This window comes from Maylandia zebra, linkage group LG6 (genome assembly GCF_041146795.1).
Source record: "Maylandia zebra isolate NMK-2024a linkage group LG6, Mzebra_GT3a, whole genome shotgun sequence".
Taxonomy (NCBI): Eukaryota; Metazoa; Chordata; class Actinopteri; order Cichliformes; family Cichlidae; genus Maylandia; species Maylandia zebra.
In genome coordinates, this window is record NC_135172.1 from 3767137 (window position 1) to 3789566 (window position 22430).

Consider the following 22430-nt stretch of genomic DNA (forward strand, 5'->3'; position numbering starts at 1 on the left):
TTGCAATTAATATGAATCTCAAAGTATTCCCAACATTCCTGAACAGAAATAGGCCTCTGCACCTGGGGTGAGGGTGTGGCCATGAAAACAATGTGACATGTCATTGGATGTTGGGACACATAATAACATGATGCTAAGCATCGGCCAATGAATGTGAACTAACAACCACAAGGTCGCAGGTATGGCTGCGCTGTAGGAAAATCCTAATATGAAGGTATTTTACTGCATTTTACAGTTTTGTTCTGTTCTTCTAGAATATCATTAAAGTTACGTAAATAGACTGATTTCACATTTCAAATGTAAATTAACGTTAAATCACTGTAATGTAATAAAACATAATTGTCATGATTGTTAAATGTCTGTACATATGCATATTTAGATACAGATTCACAAATGTATCATGATCTCACAAATATCTGTCCGTTATTTGAAAGATTGAACTGTTGAATTCAAATGTAATGCTATGGAAAACTATATAACATGATCCCTATAAGCTTGTGTTACATCACATAAGTATTATAATCATTGCTGTTTAGGCCGTTTGTGGCTCAAGAGTTGGTACTTCGCCTTGTGATCAAAAGGTTGCCGGTTCGAGCCCCGGCTCGGACGCTCTCAGCATTGTGTCCGTGGTTAATAACACCTACTGGTGATGGCCAGAGGGGCCAATGGTGTGATATGGCAGCCTCGCCTCTGTCGGTCTGTCCCAGGGCATGCAATCCATTATTATTTACGTTAACTGTATATTTCTGTACATTTACGTATTATGGTTCATATTGCCACATTCAGTGACCTTGTTTACAGGTAATTTCATTGTTTGATCACGTTAAAATGTTCCTAATTTAATGTCTAAAAGCACTTGGAAAAGGCAGAATCCCATGTCAAATTAGCACAACAAACTGTATTGTCATTGCTGGAAATAACCGTATTTTTATGAGGAAGTTATTTTCTGATATTTTACGGTAGTATTTTGGCGCCCCAGCTGCTGGAATATTACCGTTTTTTTAAGATGTTTTTTTAACAGTGTATAACTGCTATTCAACTCAACATTCGGCAAGTGGAATACGTCATCTTCTTCTCCTGCAGTCAGGATCGTGTGAACAACACGAGAGGCTAACTTCATGCCAGTTGTAGGAGTTGCCATCAAGGGTGGGATTTATCAAAAATATGCTCCGTTCCCCCTGCTGTTCTTCTTAGGCCAGATCACTAACAGGACTGGCTGCAGATGGGGTGATGGAGCAGCTGTAGCTCAGGAGGTAGAGCAGGTCATCTACCAATCATAAGGTTTGATGGTTTGATCCTGGCTGCTCCAGTCAGCATGCCAAATATCCTTGGGCACAATACCAAAGTTGCTCTCCGGTGCTTTCGACTTGAGTATGAACATGTGTGAAAGCTAGACAGAAGAAATGAAAACTGCCTCTATGAGCGGGTAAATGAGGCATGTTGCACTGTGAGTGCTCCTGGAGAGTCCTTTGAAGGTAGCTCGTCTCATGTGTTACGTTCAGCTTTGCATCCTGTGTTGTGTTAATTAGTCCCACACCGTGAAAAAAAAATACTAAAAACAGTAATATTCCAGCAGCTGGGGCACCAAAATAATGCCAGAAAATAACAGAAAATAACTTTCCCATGAAAACACAGTTATTTTCAGCAATGACAATACAGTTTGTTGCCCTAATTTTACATGGGATTCTGCCTTTTTCAAGTGCTGTTAATCATTAAATTAGGAACATTTTAATGTGATTAAACAATGAAATTACCTATAAACATGGTCAGTGAATGCGGCAATATGAATAATAATACTTAAAGGTACAGAAATATGCAGTTAACAGTTGGTTTAAATAATAATGGATTGAATTCATAAAGCACTTTATGAGACCCTCAAAGCGCTTTATAATTCGCCTCTGGCCATCACCTGTAGGTGGAAGGTGAAGTGTCTTGCCCAAGGACACAACGACCGAGAGTGTCCGAGCCAGGGCTCGAACCGGCAACCTTTTGATTACAAAGTGAACTGCCAACTCTTGAGCCACAATCGCTCTAAATATCAATAATAATTATTATTATTTAATGTAAAAAAAGTTTATATGAATCATTTTATATATTTTTCCATAGCATTACATTTGAATTTAACAGTTCAATCTTTCAAATAACGGACAGATATTTGTGAAATTAAGTCACATTTGTGAATTATTTTAACAATCTAAATATGCTCATGTACAGACAGATACATTTAAAAAACAAGGAAATTATGTTTTATTACATTTACAGTGATTTTACGTTAATTTACATTTGAAATGTAAAATCAGTCTGTTTATGTGAATTTAATGATGTTCTAGAAGAACAGTACAAAACTGTAAAATACACAGTGAAATACTTTTATATTACAGGTTTTTACAGTGCAGTTGTGTTCCTTCCTTGTGTATGTAAGCCCTTTGTATCGTTCCCTCCAGTGTTGCGTTCTCCCTCCACACTGTGTCCCCCAGCCTGCCTGTTTAGTTTATTTCGTATTAGTAGTTAGTGCCGGTTTTCCAGGTGTTCAACAATAAAGCCATTTCTTTGAGTTTACCTGTTGCCTGCTGGAGGCTGTATTTTGGTCCTCCGTTCCTGCCAGACACACACAGCCCATGACACTGTATGCCATAAGTGAACAACACATTGAATCACAGATTTACACAACTGTGATGGTTTGCTTAGGGGGGGTATTAAAGGGCTTAATGAGTAGACTTTTAGCTCTGGGGTGCCAGCCAGGTTTCTCTCCTGGGATATGACATTGACTAAATTAAATTAATTACATTAAATAATTACAATACAAACCACATAATGCAGGATGTTTGCCTGGACCACAGCAGTCAGTTCGACCTGCTTCCTTTCTGATGTTTCCCATCCTTTGAGTCCTGTGAGCAGAACTCTAACTGGCTGGCTCCAGGCAGGGTGTGGGTGGCTGTAGCTCAGGAGGTAGAGCAGGTCAACCGGGCCTCAAACCGGGCCTCAAACCGGGCCTCAAACCGGGCCTCAAACCGGGCCTCAAACCGGGCCTCAAACCGGGCCTCAAACGGCCTCTGAGCTTTTCACAGACTGTCTCTTGTATTTCTCCTGGTCTCCGACAGCCTTCCAACATTATCCAGCTCTCCTTTCTCTCTCATATCCTCTATCAACACACAAGCCTTATTCCAGGCTCAAGAGCTTTCTCCTGAACTCTGTCCACTCTCAGCCTTATCGCGAGCTCTCTTCTCTCTCCTGACCTTTGCCAGCCTTTATTGCAGGTGTCTGCCTATATTCTGTGCCTTTGGTAATGCTGCATTAGTGTGGTTTATACTCTATAGAGACGCTGTCCCTTTCCTGTCATGGTAAGATTGCTCTTATTCTTTTTTCCCCATCACCGCTGAGATTCTGTTCTGCTATAGTGGGTCATCAGAGTCTAATTGCCAAATAGCTTTACTTTCATTGCTCTAGTCCAATCATTGTCCTGCTTACCTTCTCCAAGCTAATCAGCCTCCTTCTGCTACGAGTGGCATTGAGTTTTTACCCAGGCAGTAACGGGAACACTAAACAGTCAAAGCACATGTGGACGTCACTGCTTCAGGTTCATTCTTTGTCCATACACGTGGATGAATGCTTGGTCTTCACATGCACACACATGCACATGCCTATAAACATACAGCCAGATACAGGCACAAAGCTAAAACACTTGGAGCATCTCTTTCTCATCAGTGCATCACTTTCTTTTTCACTATTTTTAAGAAGTGCAAATTGGACAAAGGAAGAGGAAACGATGGAGGGAGCAGACACATTTGTTTTGTGAGTACAGGGTCAAAGCTAACGTTGCACCCATAAATTTTGTATGTATGCATGTGGAAGGCAAGGCAACAATGGCTCTTTATATGGCTGCTAAAAAAAATGTTACTCCCTACTGAAGAAAACAGAGACTTTCTAAATAAAATCAGCGAGAGGGAGAAGTACAGACTGGTCCAGGATTCAAGGGTCAAAATAACCAATCAAAGTTGTGTCGCTGCTGAGAGGAAACAAAGTGACTTTGGGATGTTCTTAAACACTTTGAAATGCCAAATGTGTTTCAAAGTGTCTGAAAACTAAACGGACTTTAACAAAGAAGCTGATGTGCTGCACAGACTCTCAGTCTGCCTAAAGAAAGCAGAACATGAGCGAACGGTTGACAGTTAAGTGATTTCAGGAAGCTTTACATTCAGAAGACCAGCATGTGTTCATGGCGAGCATGCTTCAGCCTTACTGTGGTGTACTAGCGAGAGCTGAGATAAGTGACACTAACAGACTGAATGAAGTGATTAGGAAGGCTGCTCTGTGATTGGCTGCAAACTGGACACTTTTGAAGCTGCGGTGAAGAGGAGGTCACTGAACAAAGTGTTGTGTATTACAGACGACCTGGACTAACCTCTGCAGCACTGACAGACAGGCAGTGAAGCACTTTCTCTAGCAGAACGATTGTGCTCCACTCTCACAACGACACCACATACATGGGATAAACTATTTCTTATCCTAGCTTAATTAAGTCTTTAGACAAATAATAATAATAATTATGTTGTTGTTCTTTTTTTTATTTTGTTTGTTTCTAAAATGAATTCTGCAGAGTGTTGTTGCTTTCATCCATCCGTTTTCTTCACCGTCTTCAGTTCGAGGTTATGAGTAGGGCCTGTCCCAGCTGCTGTAAGGTGAGAGGCAGGGTAACCCCAGGATGGGGCGCCGGTCTATTGTAGCTACGTATAGATTGCTATTTTTCCTCCCACAGTGTTTTTCTGTTATTCTAGCTACCTTTTGATTTTCGGGGGACTCGTTCAGGATGTAGAGATAAAACATTCTGTTTAAGGACGTCGCAGCACACTGGGAAAGCCTGATGAGGCGTCACACAGTTGGGTTACACTGTGATAATGCTGAGAGGCTACAGGTCAAGTGTGGAACAAAGACAGGTGAAGTAAGACGGCTGAAAAAGACAGTTTACCTTGTTTCCAGAGGTACATTGCTACCAAGCACCCAGCTGTCTTGCAGCGGGACGCTCTCGGGGGGCGTGGTCTGCAGCTCTGCTGGTGATTGGCCGGCCACAGGGGCCGGGCTTCCAGTAGGAGGGGTTAGCTGCCTTGTGGAGTTCAGGGATTGGCCAGTGTGATGTGTGGCGCTCAGGGCTTGGCTAAGAGCTGTTACTGAGGGTTGTTGGCGATGAGGCGGTGGTACCGGAGGAAGGCTGGAGTTGTGATGATTGGACGGTTGCTCTGTCAACAACAGAAGAGAGAACAACTCATCTTTACACACGTGTAAATCAGTGGCACTAACATTGTTGTCTTTTTAGCTGACTGGAAGTTTCCTTTCCCCGAGGACTGCTGTCGTTATAATCCCTGTAAATCAAACGGATACATTTAGATCATATTTCACGTCACAGTCTCACCAAACAGTCTCTCATCCGAAGAAATCCGTCCTTAACGAGAGAAAATAATGTTAGCCACAGCCCGTTTTTAAGCAAACAAAGCAAGAACTGGCAAAAAAGCCAGCGCTTCTTAACCTAAGACAGTCGGTCCGTCTGAAGAAGGTCAGAATTCAAAATGTGATGTTATTATTATACAATGTCTGGATGATTGATATAAAGGCAAATTTCCCAGATGATGCGGTTAAGGTTGATGAAGAGTTATAATGTCGATTTTTTTAATATCACTGGATGTGAGTGCAGCGTCAGTGAGAAGTGTAACTGAACACTCGGCTAGAATGAATACAGCTCAGTGACTGGCCTTCACAAAGCTCTGCTCCGATTCTGTAAAAATATTTGCTCAAAGCTGACCCGGGTTCAACTTTTCCTCACTGTTTTTGTCCCTTTGCTTTTCAACTCCCCTTTCCGTCCTCAGGGTACCGAGAAGGAAATGAATGGCAGTCTTGGAATTTGATTTGCATAAAGAGCATCAGATCTCCATTTCCCAGCCCTGCTGTTATTCTTTCTCTGCTGCACTCAGCGAGGAAAACAGAAAGCAAAGAGAGAAGCGAGGGATACGTGCAGGAGCAGCTCTTCCTCTCGCTGCTTCGTGTTCTGTTTGCCATCATAATAACTGTTCCAGTTATGCAGACTTTACAGGCTGAACGCTGAAAACCACATATGAAAAGTCTGAGTTTCATTATGACTATTTAGGCCTCAAGACTATTATTTGTAATTAATGCACCTCCTACAAACCCATACATTTAAAGACAATGTGCAAATATTACTGTGTGTGTGATGGGCGGGGCTAGTTTCCAGTTCTGCACACAAAAACTGTCTCGGCTTTTGTGTGACACGATCAATAGACTGTTTAATGTGTTTAATGGCAGATTCTGGGATTTGCTTTTGCCAATCATTTCTTTGTACAACTCCAAATTCATGTCTAACACATCATATTCATAATAACAATAATCACTTTTGTGTAACATGTAACACAAAGACGAAAAACCAGCATCATTACTCAAAACGCATTAAACTCAATATTAATCAGTGCGTCTAAAAGACTCCACATAAATCACCAAGCAGGCCTGTGTTTCACCACCAAGTCAGCAACATCCAATCAGAATACTGCACATCTCAGTCAGTACTCCCACTTTTTAGTTAAATATTGTCACAGCTGAAAATAACATTTTGGCGCGTGAGGCCAGTTTAGACCCTGTGATGAGACGCTCGTGCACTTTCACTGTAGCACCCCTAAAGAACTCATTAGTGGGCAATAACAAAATAAAGTAGCATCAGCAATACCAACGTGTTTTAGTATTATTCTCTGACATTGTCGTCTAATTATATAATAGCCCAGCGTTTCTGTTGGAGAGGGTACAGGTTAACAAAAACAGGTTTAAGCGCCCAGTGCACACGTACAAGTAAAGAAGATCAAAATGCTATTCCACAACACAAGGTTTTGCTCATTGTGTGCAAAGTGTTAGCTAATGTAATGAAATGTAACCAACGGCCAGCAGCAGTCTATGTTGTCTATAGTTGCTAGTGCTGTCAGCGTTAATCTGGTTAAAATGACGTTAATGCCATAACCGCATTAACGCAGCAAATCTCCGTTAGCGAGTTAACGCGGATCACCCCGTGCGAGGGCTGCAACACGTTAGTGCGGTTAGCTCGTTAGCGCGTTAGTGCCGTGCAGTTGTAAACCCTGTTTATGTTTACCTTTGGTTTTATTTAACTTTCACCTTTTTGTTTTACATTTCTGTTCCCATCATTTAACACTGTCCTTGTTGTTTTGTGTTGTAATGTGACCTTGCACGTTTTGAAAGGTGCCAAGTAATAAAATGTATTATTATTAGTATGTTGTGAAAGGTAATCCATACCCTGCTCTTATGATAACTTCAGTTTTTTTATGTTGTTTTTTTAGTTGAATATCACATGTCTGTGTGTGACTTCAGTGCAGGAGGACAGAGAGCTGATAGTGAGTCAGGTGGGAAAACATCAACTGTTGACTCAGGTATGACAATTAAAGTGTGCACCAGGTTGAACTGGGGTTTGCAAAAGGGAAAACAGTATGTTTGCAAGTAGCATATTCCAATGATCTGCTAAACACTGTGTGCAAGACACTGTGACTGGAACACAGTTCACACAGTCCAGACAGACTAACCAAGGATACGATATCTGCACTTCCTACTCCCACTCCACGAGCTGATTTCTCAGCACTTCTAATCGGGTACATACTAAATACAGCACTGTGCACCACTCCATCACAATGACTTCACATTAAACCACCACAATGTCCTGTGTTTGTGTGAATGTTTGCTGTTTTTGCTGCTGTGTTCATAGGAAACTGTAGCTGTCTCCATTTTACATGCATCTCTCTGAGCTAGAGGCTCGCGGCTTTTTTGTAGTGGTTTGCGCATGTGCAGAAACCTTTCATCCTTTATGATAAGATGATTTCAGACCAGTGTGCATGTCAAGCTGACCCTGGCTCTGCTTTCACTGCTTTGATCAGTTATGGCCTGTACTGTGTGTAGCATTACCCAGTAAACAGGCTTCAGTAATTTAACATCATAACAGGCGAGTTTCCTCCCAACTTTCATGAACTTTCATGTGAGATGTAGAGAAGATGAGTTTGTGAAAAAGTTGTTCACTGCTCTAGTCTATTAGGAAGTAAGTGAAGTTTATTTATATCGTGTCTTTTACAGATACAACATTCATAAAGTGCTGAACAACAATTCAGACATGATATCAACAAAGAACCAAACAAAAAAACAAACACATACATAACAAAAGAATAACAAGGCCTGATTAAAACAGAAAAGTTGTTAATTTTTTGTTTTTTAAAGAGTCCACAGAGTTACGCGGCGCTGGAGCGGTAAACTGTCCCAGAGCTAGAGACTACAGACTGAAACACTCGGTCCCCTCGAGTCTGGACTCTTGTCTGAACAGCTAATAGGTTTTGAGTTTGTGAGTGGATACAGCGAGCAGCAGTGTGTTTAACAAGAAGTTGAGACAAATAGTCTGCAGCGCGTCCATTTAATGCTCTGTATGCAAGTGTGAAATCTTAAAACGAGTTCTAAAATCAATGGAGAGCTAAAGTAAAAACAAGAGTAACACAGCGAGCTGTGTCTGGGTGCAGCAGTTTGTGCTGCTTGGAGGAATAACAGAGGTGATTTCTTTAAGCCAGTAAAAAGGGCAATACAATAATCTAAACAAAATGATACAAACACAAGAACAATTTTGTCCATTTCAGAGGAGGAGACTACGGATCGCAATTTGGTAATGTTCCTGAAATGAAATGTGAGATCGAGTTTATATGTGAAAGTTCAATAAGGACTCAAACATTACGCTGCGATTGCGAACACTAGTCAGCAAGAAGAAGCAATCAGTTGACTTGTGTGCATATCAGGAGGAGCAATAACCGTGGCTTCAGTCTCAGAGTTTAAAACAATTGTTGGAGAGCTGGTCACTAATCCCACATACAGAGTCAGCCAGGGCAGACAGCCTGTGCAGCTGGCGAGGCCTAAAAGACAAGTAGAACTGAATGTCATACATAAAAATACTAAGAAATGCACCTAACACCTAAAAACAGAATAACAATCGACCCAGGATGGACCCTGAGGAACCCCACAGCAGTGTCTGCTCACCCTAACAAGGATGTCCTCCTAGATGAACTGGAGGGAAACCAGTTAAGTGATCCCAGCCATAACCTTATTCTGGTCAACAGTATCAAAGGCACTGAGGTCAAGCAACATGAGCACAGAGCATCAATTTCCTGCATCAGATGCCATTAAAAGATCATTATAGAGCTTTAAAGGAGCAGTTTCAGTGGAGTGCTGCTTTTAAAAAGCAAAGGACAGAAATTTGTAGTGTGCGTAATAAAGTTGTCCAAATTGATTTTCGGCAACTTTTTCTGATAATTTGCTAATGAATGGTAACTTTGAATTAGGCTGGTAATTGCAAGCAAAGCTGCTATAATGGAATTACCTCAGCGGAGCACAACGTTGCCTCAGCGAGCAGTTAGTGATGGAGAACAGTAAAGGACCAATGCTTGTGAGACATCCAAACAGGAAGGAAGGAGGTCAGATCTCTAAATGGGTGATGAAGGTTTCATCTTAACGATTACAATAAGTCATTCAGTGTATCTGGAATGACTTACGATCAACCTGATCCATAACAGAAAGACGATATTACGCAGGGACTAAACTGGACCGAGTGCAAAGTCCTCACATTGTAATAAAACAAGGAAGACTGGAAATTCTTAGTCACAGTACCAGTATTGGAATAATTGTGATTTTGACCTGAAAAGAAACTGTCACGAACACACGGCAGACCCGTCCACACATTCATGCTTTTCAGCATCTTTATTCTTACTCTCTGGTTGCTGTTTACAGCCGGGGTGGTCAACTCCAGTCCTCGAGAGCTACCGTTTGATTCAGCTGTGTTGGAGCGCATCTAAAAGCTGCAGGACAGTAGCTCTCGAGGCCTGGAGTTGGACACCCCTGGTTTACACTGTCATGACTGCAGCTTTGCAGTTCGCAGCCACTCATATACACCAACAACAACATTATTCAGGACCCAGCACAGACATTAAGCTGGCGAGGCATGGCTGCAGATGCCATGTAGGTGCATCCGCCTCCCCTGCAGCAGCATCGCAGACCACACCCCGCCACAGGAACCAACACATTTCAACTTTTGGGTATCGACAGGAATTACCCATCTTACGTATCATCTCAATACTGACTTCAGGACAAGGATATGTAACAGTACTTTCCATAAGAGCAACAGTCCAACATTACTTCACTTCTTTAGTACAAACTATTACAGAGAATCCACTACACTTATAGAAAATGTTTAAGTTGGGACTAGTTCTTTCAGATATTTCCTCAAATTGCACTGAAAGCACAAGAGACACTGCAAATCCATCCAAAATAAACTGGAAACAAGTTATTATAGTCGTCTCCACCCTAACCACCATCTCTCTGGCTGCTGGGAGGCATCTGTAAATCTATAAGTGAATGCAAATATTCATGAAATATCAATGACAAAGGTAAGAAACAACTCCTAATAGCTTTAACTGTTACTAAGAAAGTAATCCTCAAGAACTGGAAATAAAGAAATAGAATCAATTAAGGAATGGATGGAAAAATGAAAGTGATGAACATTTTCTCAGATTATGTTTTGTGCTACAGTACTACAGTACTACAGTACTAGAGTACTACAGTGCTACAGTACTACAGTACTAGAGTACTAGAGTACTACAGTGCTACAGTGCTACAGTACTACAGTACTAGAGTACTACAGTGCTACAGTGCTACAGTACTACAGTACTAGAGTGCTACAGTGCTACAGTACTAGAGTACTAGAGTACTACAGTGCTACAGTGCTACAGTACTACAGTACTAGAGTACTACAGTGCTACAGTGCTACAGTACTACAGTACTAGAGTACTAGAGTACTACAGTGCTACAGTGCTACAGTACTACAGTACTAGAGTGCTACAGTGCTACAGTACTAGAGTACTAGAGTACTACAGTGCTACAGTGCTACAGTACTACAGTACTAGAGTACTAGAGTACTACAGTGCTACAGTGCTACAGTACTACAGTACTAGAGTGCTACAGTGCTACAGTACTAGAGTACTAGAGTACTACAGTGCTACAGTGCTACAGTGCTACAGTACTAGAGTACTACAGTGCTACAGTGCTAAAGTGCTACAGTACTAGAGTACTAGAGTACTACAGTGCTACAGTGCTACAGTACTAGAGTACTACAGTGCTACAGTGCTACAGTACTACAGTGCTACAGTCTACAGTACTACAGTGCTACAGTACTACAGTGCTACAGTGCTACAGTGCTACAGAACTACAGTACTACAGTGCTACAGTGCTACAGTACTACAGTGCTACAGTGCTACAGTACTACAGTACTACAGTACTACAGTGCTACAGTACTACAGTACTACAGTGCTACAGTGCTACAGTGCTACAGAACTACAGTGCTACAGTGCTACAGTGCTACAGTACTACAGTGCTACAGTGCTACAGTGCTACAGTACTACAGTGCTACAGTGCTACAGTACTACAGTGCTACAGTGCTACAGTACTACAGTACTACAGTGCTACAGTACTACAGTGCTACAGTGCTACAGTGCTACAGTACTACAGTACTACAGTACTACAGTGCTACAGTACTACAGTGCTACAGTGCTACAGTGCTACAGTACTACAGTGCTACAGTACTACAGTGCTACAGTACTACAGTGCTACAGTGCTACAGTGCTACAGTACTACAGTGCTACAGTACTACAGTACTACAGTGCTACAGTGCTACAGTGCTACAGTGCTACAGTGCTACAGTACTACAGTACTACAGTACTACAGTGCTACAGTGCTACAGTACTACAGTGCTACAGTGCTACAGTACTACAGTGCTACAGTGCTACAGTACTACAGTGCTACAGTACTACAGTGCTACAGTGCTACAGTGCTACAGTGCTACAGTACTACAGTGCTACAGTACTACAGTACTACAGTGCTACAGTACTACAGTGCTACAGTGCTACAGTGCTACAGTGCTACAGTACTACAGTGCTACAGTGCTACAGTGCTACATTATGTTTACTATTAACACTCTCTACATTCTTATCACTGCCATTGTTTTAACTGTAACCGTTACCACATACAAACACTACTATTCTATTCAAACCCATTTACATCTAACAAGGTACAGCGACTTGTCCACTTTGTCTTCCAACTAGTTCTGTTTCATAATGCTTTGGTTCATTATACATGAAAATCAGACAGGATCACCTGTGCTTAGCCAGAGGGGCAGTGGAGTGTCATAAAACAATTTTCCATGGGCAGGGTTGTGGATCAGCTGTGGATAAGTTATTTTAGCAATGAGCTGGCCCAACAAGCTTTCAAGCACTCTTTTATAAACTAGCTGCCTTCTCAGAGTGTGGGAGTACTCTTAAAAGTTCATGAATTCAGCGTAGACAGACTGAGGACATCAGTAGAGAGACCAAAGAGATCAGTGGAGTGGAAAGCAATAGATGCGTGGAAGGGTTCATTTTCTCAACACATCATAGACTAGAAGAGCACTACATAAGAACATATCAATTCTACCATATAACTGAGTGTTCAGTTCATTTCACTGCTTTTAAACATAGCGCCAAATCACAACAACAGTCACCTCAAAGCATGTTATACTGTAAAGATGCTACAACAATACAGAAAAAAGCTCAACAATCAGATGACCCCCTATGAGGTTCACTTTGGCCACAGTGGGAAGAAAAACTCTCTTTAAAAGGAAGAAACCTGCTGCAGAACCAGGCTCAGGCAGGGGCGGCCATCTGTCACGACGTTATCGGTGAGGGGACAAAGACGAACGGTACGCTGTGGAATCGAATCTAACAGTAGAGATAGTATCTGTCTCCTGAATCCAAACTGGGAGCTGGTTCCACAGACGAGAAAACTGAAGGCTCTGCCTCCCATTCTACTTATATGAATTCTGTCAGACACTGTATTTCTATAAGAGCAATTATAAGTGTAAAATTCACCCATTATGCTAATGGGCCAATTTATCAGTCCTCCTAAATGCCAACTGAGAAAAGATTAGAGCCAGGCAAGAACATCCAGCAGTTTGCAGCATAACCTACTTAAACTAATATAACGATGCATGTGCTTCACTTCTCTGCATAGTGTACAGATGCCCTTATATGTTACCGGTAATCATTTCTGGGACACAGTTATATGTGACCACTTGTTATACAAGTCTGATTGCCAGCCTATCCAAATACTCCCACAAACATACTGCATAGCAACAATGTATCTATAGCGTGTTGATGTGGACTGTGATATTTAAAAATGAAATATTTATACTGAATCATTAACACACGTCTGCTTTCATACGGCAATGGCTACACACTCTCATGTCACATTCATGCATGTTGTCTAAACTAACTGTTACTTGTTTTGCTTTCATTGACACATATTGCAATACCATTAGCAGAATCATTACAAATCGTTCCTGTAGTTAACCTCATAAACATAACTAAGCACTAACGCCCATCTCCTCTGGTGAAAAAGACTTCTCTCTGTTGTGGATATGTGGATGAGTAAATGCACACTGTGAGTCAAAAGACTGTAAAACCTGCTGACAGCTTAACAAACATTTAAGAAAAAATTATTTTTCTAACAATCGAGCTTTATATGGAGAAAAGAGGATTACCAGAAATACTTTATATATCCCAGTGGAATAAAGATTAGCCCAAAATTATATAATTATCTATCTGCGTCCATGGGTGTTCAACCTTTGATGGCAGGCAAAAATGTGTATTTTGCTCTATATTGTAGCTGCATGAATATATCTAAACACAGGATATGTTACTTCAAATACACCAAATTAATCCTTGTTGCAAAAGGAAAAAAGCCCACACCAGACTGGAGTCAGTCGGTTCTTCTAATGTGAGTGTTGTTACTACATCAGCAGCACCCCCCCCCCACCACCTCCTCATGCCCGGAAGGAGGAAGAAATTGTAATAATAATATATGAGGAAGAGCAAAGATGAAGGTCTCTCAGTCAGGCTGCTGCTTTAGAAAATTAATTTCAATTTCAACAGCAACACAATTTGACAAAACAGTCATCAGGGTAAAACATCATTTTTCAGAGCCTTACTTTCTGATTCATTTGGAGGAAATCATAACCACTCATTCATCTACGCATCTTCTTCTCTATTTATCTGGTTATGGTAGGTACTTCCAGGAGGTCAGCTGACCTGAGAGAGTGACAGGGTGTGTGGGGACGAAGACGCGGTGAGGCGGGGCAAGAGTGTGAAAGCATTTCAAAACAAATACAATCATTTTAAAAAGAGCTCTAAAAGACCCGGGTGGTCCAGGATGAAGGTAGTAGTAGGCTGGTAGGTCAGTAATAACAGGTTTAAATAAACATCAATTCACATCAGTTGTCTTTGTGCAAAGCTACTTCACAACCACAGCTGCTTAAAGCCTCTTTATATTCTAGGGACAGAAGCACGATATTAGAAAGAATACCCCATCCATTAGACGACCACGTATGAGCGCTTGGTGACAGAACCGGGCTCAGGAAGGTGCGTCCATGCGTCGTGAGCGGTCGGGTGTAAGGAGAACGAGAAAAGACACAAGGCACACGAGAGAGAGGGACAGCGTTTAACACTGAATAATGGTTAAATGCAACAGTGTTGTATAAACACAGAGTGAAACAGGTGAGTGAAGAACTGCAGTGAAGAGCAGCCTCAGCTGACTGCAGCATAATGGATGGTTCATGGCCACCTGATCAACTATAAGCTTTTATCTAACAGAAACGTTTTCAACTCAGTCTTAGAGGTAGACGAAGGCTCCCAAATCCAAACCGGGAAGCTCTGCCTCTCTTTCAACTTATAAAACTAGCTGCAACTTAAAGCAAAGAGGTCTATTAGGACGATATAGTACTGTGATGTCTGTGAGGAATGACGGGGCCAGACTATTCCAGATGTTGTAAGTGAGGAGAGGATCAAATTCAGTCCTGGAGTTCACTAGAAGCCAGTGAAGACAAGCGAACATGGGAGAAATATGATCTCTCTTTCTAGTTCTGCCTGAACTCCTGCTCCAGCATTCTGGAACAACTGAGGCCTTTAAATCAAACAAGCTAAGCTTGGTGGTGCATTCTGTCATTGTTTATATAAAGTTGAACACGAAGATAAAAAGGAGGTTACAGAAAGAACAGGAGGTGACACGGGAAGTCAATTAAAAGTTTCAGAAGCCACAACAATAGTTGGCTGAGGTGGACTGAGAACAACACAGACAGGAAGACAGATAGAAAGAGAGAATGCAGAGAGGGCACCAGAGTTAAGACTTGTGTTTCTTCAAGCGTGAAAACTCATTCCACCTCTGGACTCCCAGCAAGGAGAGGGAACTGACGTAGGCCTCTTTTCCTAACCATGGTTAGCTTTTGTGGGGCATGTAGACGGAGAGTGTCCCTCTTTGCTCACTGAAGGCAGCTTCGGCCTCAGCAGTTCAACCTGAGCGCCCACAAAACCAAACAAAAGCCCACAGAAACATTTGCTTTGTCAGAAAGACCAGCTTAGGAAATTCTAAATGAGAGGTTACAGTCACAGAAGCCAGAGGAACAGAGGCTTTAATTTGGACATATTGTCACGAACAAGAATGGGAAAAAAAGCTTAATGGCATTTTAATATAGACAGGAAATGAGCTAAACACCAAAGGCCCACTCGAAACTGAACAAGATCAGCTGATTAATTGACGAAATCACATGCTGATTTATTTCATTTTTCCTTTTGTTTCTTTTGGCACGTTGCTCTGCCTCAACTGCACTGCAGCTCTATTGTGATAGGTGAGGCTGCGCACGCACTGATAAACTCTGTTTTTGGCGTGTTTCTACTGCATGCATGTAAGTGTGGTTTCAGGATATTTTCAGGATTATTTATTGTGCTGTACATAATTTGTGCAGTGTGAAATCTGTGCATGTTAATATTAGAGATTTTAAGAATAGTAGATTTGTATGAGCTACGTGTATGTGTTATCCTTATCACCCTTCTGTTGTGATAGTGAAGATGAGTATTTCCAAACTTAAGGGCATAATAACTCAAATGTGTTTGTGTTTGGCTTCGGTATTTAGTTATACACCAGCACAGTGACACTGTGGTTAGCACTGTTGCCTCACAGCAAGAAAGTCCTGAGTTCAATTCCACTGTCGGGCCTCTCTGTGTGGACTTTGCATAGACTCTTTTAACTTTCAAACCATCGATATGTAAATGCACTTGAGTATTTTTCTTATAACTGCCTGATAAAAATTGTTTTATTTTTACTTAAATGACGATTTGTTCCTGTCAATCACTTTTTATTTTGCACGTATCTGAAGTGACCATATTCAGCGCAGCACCTTTTGTCATTTACAAATAATACTCATTTCTGTATGAATTCATTTGGAATTAAAGACAGCAGTAGAGTGCATACAAAAGAAGGACAAATGTGTAGTGACTTTGGACTGGGATTCTTTTTGGAGTCTTCTTGTTACAGTTTCGTCCACTATTGTTGTTTTATTAAATGAAGAAGTGGCCACATTTGGATGAAAGGCTAGACTGCAAAGTTCTCAGCAAGTGCCAGCTGGTTGCGTTCACTGCATACCCAGCAGCTGGTATGAAAGGAGAAACTTCACGGGCTCTAAACTTGCTTTTTTAGTGTTTCCAGTCCTGGAGACGTCTGCTTCCTCACACAGTACCCGAAACAAAACGGGACAGTGTAGCCGAGAAAACACAGACTGGGACCAGAGGCTGGAGCAAAAGGTTTTGCTGTTAAAACAGTGTTTATAGAATTCTAATGAGCTATGACTGTCGTTATTGTTAAGCACAGTCTGAACTCTGTATATACACACACTTATTTAAATGTTTGAATAAGTGGTGCTAAAGGATGTAAAGTATCTTTTAGTTTATCAGGGCAAAGGCCTACGTAATTAACAGCAATCGGTGATTTCTCCCAGCATGAAAGGGATTTGTTTGGAAACACTCACTGGATCGACCAATACCCAGAAGTCCAAGGAACTCAGTGAAGATTGAAGAAGGAGAATTATAGATTTACACCAGCTGGGAAGGTCATTTCTAAACAACTGCAGGTTCCTGGATCATCAGTTACCTGGCTGTGTCACCAGTTTGCCGAGGTCTGGAAGAAGACCTGTACTGTCACCCTCATGTTAGAAGAAAATGCTTAGGAATGAACCAGGAACCACCCATGTTGAAGCGTGTCATGAACACCGTCACGTCCACGGTGAAGCACATTTTACATTTGAACTGAGAGGGCGCTGAATGTTACATTCGTGCCAAAGCAACAGGGGGCAATATCACCCTAACCATAAAGCAACATCAGAGCTGAAGTGCACACCTTTGACACCGAAACACACGACCTCAGTTTTCCTCGTCTGCATATAAACGCAGAAACTGAGCTTTCGAAACTCTTTACCTGGTAGGAGTTTCTTGAAAAGCTATGATTACCAGCACACCTATGCATGTTTGGATTTATCCTCGTGCCTGTGATGCGTCTATACATACATACTATGTATAAATGTGAGGACACAGAAGGATACGACGTCGACAAACGAGTGAAATAACTTGCAAAGGCAACCTCGGTGGCTTAGAGGAGCACAGTCTCCCCTATTAATGACCTGGTCAGAGAGCAAGAGTTAAAGGGTAAGGGGGGGGGATACTGAGAGCTGACTTGGCAGGAGAAAATGAGGCTGAGAGACACAGAGAGGGAGGAGAGGGTGGATGGGGTCAGTGCACTGGTGCAAAAATAAAGAGAAGAAATGAGCAGGACTGATGAGAGGATCCAAAAGAGGGTGCAGCTGTTGATACCAAAGACGTGAGTGGACGAGAGGACGAGAGAGGGTGGTGGGAGTGGGAACAGAGTGATGACGTGGATGATGATGATGATGAAGTCAAAAAAAGGGAGCAGAAAAGTAAAAAAAGAAATTCTAATTTATAGCTCCTAATAGTGCTAATTTATTATACACGCAAATTTTCATTATACAATATTGTATTGAGGACAGATAGAATGGTTCATCTTTATAAAGCATCTTTGTACTCGCCGAGTATTCTTTCTCCTACAAGTCTCAGTCACCCAAACACAACATCCATCTGGGCCTGAACACCTTTTTAACATTTGCATACACTCTGGTGGAAACATCACAGAAAGCGTGGGGCCCAGTAGGCTTTGGCATGTGGACGACCTAGATGACCCGCTCTGTCACTAACAGCCATCCCTGCACTGTAAAAAAAACAACTAAAAAGCAGTAATATTCCAGCAGCTGGGGCGCCAAAATAATACCAGAAAATACCAGAAAATAACTTTCCCATGAAAACACGGTTATTTTGAGCAATGACAATACAGTTTGTTGCCCTAATTTTACATGGGATTCTGCCTTTTTCAAGTGCTGTTAAACATTAAATTAGGAACATTTTAACGTGATTAAACAATGAAATTACCTATAAACATGGTCAATGAATGTGGCAATATGAATAATAATACTTAAAGGTACAGAAATATACAGTTAACTTAAATAATAATGGATTGCATTCATATAGCGCTTTATGAGACCCTCAAAGCGCTTTACAATTCCTCTCTGGCCATCACCAGTAGGTGGAAGGACACAACGAGTGTGCGAGCCGGGGCTCGAACCGACAACCTTCTTACTATAAGGCGAACTGCCAACTCTTGAGCCACGATCACCCTAAATATCAATAATAATAATAATTATTCTATGTGAAAAAAGTTTATATGAATCATTTTATATAGTTTTCCATAGCATTACATTTGAATTTAACAGTTCAATCTTTCAAATAACGGACAGATATTTGTGAAATTATGACACATTTGTGAATTATTTTAACAATCTAAATATGCTCATGTACAGACAGATACATTTAAAAAACAAGGAAATTATGTTTTATTACATTTACAGTGATTTTACGTTAATTTACATTTGAAATGTAAAATCAGTCTGTTTATGTGAATTTAATGATGTTCTAGAAGAACAGTACAAAACTGTAAAATACACTGTAAAATACTTTTATATTACAGGTTTTTACAGTGTGTTTGAAAAAGTACAACATCCATTGATATAGGAGGCAGCTTTAAATCTCCTTATTATAAACGTACTGTATGATTCACATTTTATCACACTTTATTAGCATTAGACTAAAAATCAGCTGATAAATGAAGTCTTTAAAATACTGTGGAATCAAACTGTGTTTAAGTTCAAGCAGTACTAATATTACTAATATACTTTTTTTGCACATAACTGTAACTCTGATTGGTAGAAATGGGAAACCATAAACAGACAGAGTTCTGATTTTCAGGATTCAGCGCTGTGGTTCATTAGAGGGCAAAAGGCCAAGTCAACAAGAAGAAACAGTGTTTTAGCTGGAAATTAAGCAATAAGAGATCTAGAGAAGTCATATTACGAACTTTATTATTCTTAAAATCTCTGCATAAGTGCCAATAAAAGTAAAAGTCTGACAAAACGATAGCTACAGTCTACAGAACAACATATCTGGGTTCTTTCTAGAACTGTTAGAACAGTGTCAGAGTGCTGCTGAGGGAACACGACCCATGCTTTCTCTCTTCGTTCTCCTTTCACTTTGCCTAAATTTCTCCACGCCTGTCGAGTTTTCTTTTTTCCTGCACCCTCCACTTTCTCCACTTTCTCTCAACGTCTCTTTCATTTCTATAATTTTTTACACACAGCCCTGAACAATAATTCTCCAGGCTGTCTGAAGAATTGTTCATTTCATTTTCAGTCCAGCCCTGGTAAAAAATGAAAAGCACTAAACTCTCAGTATTGTTTCTATACTTAACAGACAACTTTGCAAAGAACCAGTTTTAAATGGTAGCTTTAGCTACTTTGTTACTAGCAGTAACCTTTGTTATATTTTGATCATGAATGCTCATACACTCACCATCTTGTGATCATTTCTTTGAGTTGTTCTTCTTCTGGGGTGGAATGATTGAGATAAAAAACCAGACATGAAGCTTTAATGCTGCAGAAATGTGTCTTTGCCCTTCCCCAGATCTGTGCCTCAGCATAAACCTGTCTCAGAGGTCTACATATCATTCCTCGGACTTCATGATGTGGTTCGTGCTCTGACATGTGCTGTCAACTGTAGGATCTAATGTAGACAGGTGAGTGCCGCTTGAAATAACACGAGATGGTCGGTGGAAACTGGATGGACCTGAGCTCAATTTTGAGTGTCAAAATTGAGCTCAGATGCTGTGAATGTACATGTTATATTTTCTATTTGTAGATTTTGTAAGATGAATTTTGAATTTAATCAATTTTGGATTAAGGCTTTTAACATGACAACATGTGGAATAAGTGAAGGACTTTGACTGCCTGCCAGATGCGCCGTACACACACCTCATTTAATATCTGGTTACATGTCCCTTAATAATTTGCACCTCATGGTAACCGTCAACCAGCTTCTGGCACAGCTGTGTCTGTGATAGGGGTGGGGGAAAAAAATCGATACTGTGTAGTATCGTGATATTTTGTTTGCTAATAATGTATTGATACAGGAACAGCAGAAATCGATATTTTGTTACAAAAAAGGTTTCTGTGCTCTGACTTCAGAGCACGTTGATCCTTTTTCTGAGCAAGAATCCTGACATTCCTTCACTGTCCAAATGTGTTTAACTGGTTTTTGGCAGCAATAAACACGACAGTTTACTTATTTTAATTTATGTTTTATTTTAATTAAGTTTAAAACTTTTTTATTTAATGTAAAATTATATTTTGTTTTAATTTACTTTCAAATTCTTCAGTTGCTGCAGGGGCTGCATAGTTTTCATAAATTGCATAGTTCAGAATAGCTGTAATTGTACCAGATGGTTGCATTCAGTTAAGTTGGACTAGACTGTAATACAAACCGTTCAGTTTGTCAACAATAAAACTGACTGACATGAGAGAAAGACTGAGTGTGAGACTTTGTTATTAGATAAATGAATATTGATAAAGTTTACCTTTATGGACAGAATCTGAATATCGCAAAATATTTTTAAAAATTGCAATAATATCGTATCGTGCGTTAAGTATTGTGATAATATCGTATCGTGGGATGTATGGTGATTCCCACCTCTAGTCTGTGACCACTCGTCTTTGCAGACCTCATTTCAGCATGAGAGCCTTTTTCACCTGGTGCTGAGCTTCATTTCATTTTCTTGGTTTCAGTCCACAAATTTGCAAAGCAACGCTTTATTTACATTTTATAAAGCATCAACTTTTTTATGACTAGGGTTGTACATGTGTTCAGCTTGACTCTCTCCATCCGTCTTTATTCACTTATCCAGTTCAGACAGATTGCCAGTCTGTTGCAGGGCTAACACAGACAACCATTCACACCCACATTCCCACCTACAGACAAGTAGGATCGCAGGTTAACTAACTCCACTAGCTGCCCTTTATTTATAAGAGAGCATTTCCAATAAGTCCTGTAAGAAGCCAGAAAACAGCAGAGCAAGGAGAGACAAGGGTGAAGATGAATCAGAAAGAAACGCCATGAATTACAATCTGAGTTAAATCCTCAAAACAAAATGTTGCAGTACGTCATTTCATAGTCTGGATAGTGCACTTGCGTGACACACTCTTTCTTTCAGCTCTCTATCTTATGACTCTCTTCCACTTTATCTCTTTGTCTCCCTCTCTCTGTCTTCTTTTCTCTTTGTGTGGAGCCTGCTACAACAGTTTGATTTACTTAAGTGGCTCCATTCTACCATCAGCCTCAGACAAGGATTCTGTGTGTGTGTGTGTGTGTGTGTGTGTGTGTGTGTGTGTGTGTGTGTGTGTGTGTGTGCATGTGTGTGTGTGTGTGTGTGAGTGTGTGTGTGTGTGTGTGCATGTGCGTGTGTGTGTGTGTGCATGTGTGTGTGTGTGTGAGTGTGTGTGTGTGTGTGTGTGTGTGTTTGTGTGTGTGTGTGTGTGTGTGTGTGTGTGTGTGTGTGTGTGTGTGTGTGTGTGCGCGCGGTTTAAACCCCAGCCACCAGCTACTAGTCTGAGGTTCATTAGCCTGATCAATCATTCAGTCTCGTCTCTTCTCAAATATTTTCTCTCTCTCTATTTTTCTCTGTTTAAATCTAACATTCATTCTTATGTCAAAAAAGTTTTCTGCTGTTGTCCCTGCTTTTCTTCATCCCTTCTTTCCGCTGGCATCATCGATTAGGTCTGGTGTTGAGAAGTATTTCGTGCCCTCTCCTTTCTCCATCTCTTTCTTTCAGTGGCTCATTGATTGTTTCTGGTGTTGAGGAGAATTGCCTATTTGGTCCTCAAGTAAAAAGCACTAAGTGTTATTCACGTTCCTCCCCAGCCTTGGTCTGACCTCCCTTTTGCTTTCAGTGTAGACGCTGTCGATAAGATTTGGAGTCATCCCATCATTTGCGGACAAACTTTCCATTTTCTATGTTGCTTTTTCCTGTCTGAGGAGATT

At 40.9% G+C, this 22430-nt stretch overlaps 2 protein-coding genes across 12 annotated transcripts in view; one reads left to right on the forward strand and one right to left on the reverse strand.

The window, feature by feature from the left end:
* tenm3 (teneurin transmembrane protein 3) overlaps window positions 1–22430 on the reverse strand; it is a 335219-nt gene that overhangs the window by 123911 nt on the left and 188878 nt on the right. For all 11 annotated transcript variants that reach the window (XM_076884527.1, XM_076884523.1, XM_076884525.1 and 8 more), the window contains one exon: window positions 4967–5234. In XM_076884527.1, coding sequence (XP_076740642.1) covers window positions 4967–5234 — 268 coding nt within the window. The remainder of the gene's footprint in view (window positions 1–4966; window positions 5235–22430) is intronic.
* On the forward strand, window positions 8992–12052 carry LOC143419020 (uncharacterized). The gene is given in 3 exon segments (XM_076885058.1): window positions 8992–9165; window positions 10869–11228; window positions 11726–12052. Coding segments are annotated over 3 exon segments (861 nt in total).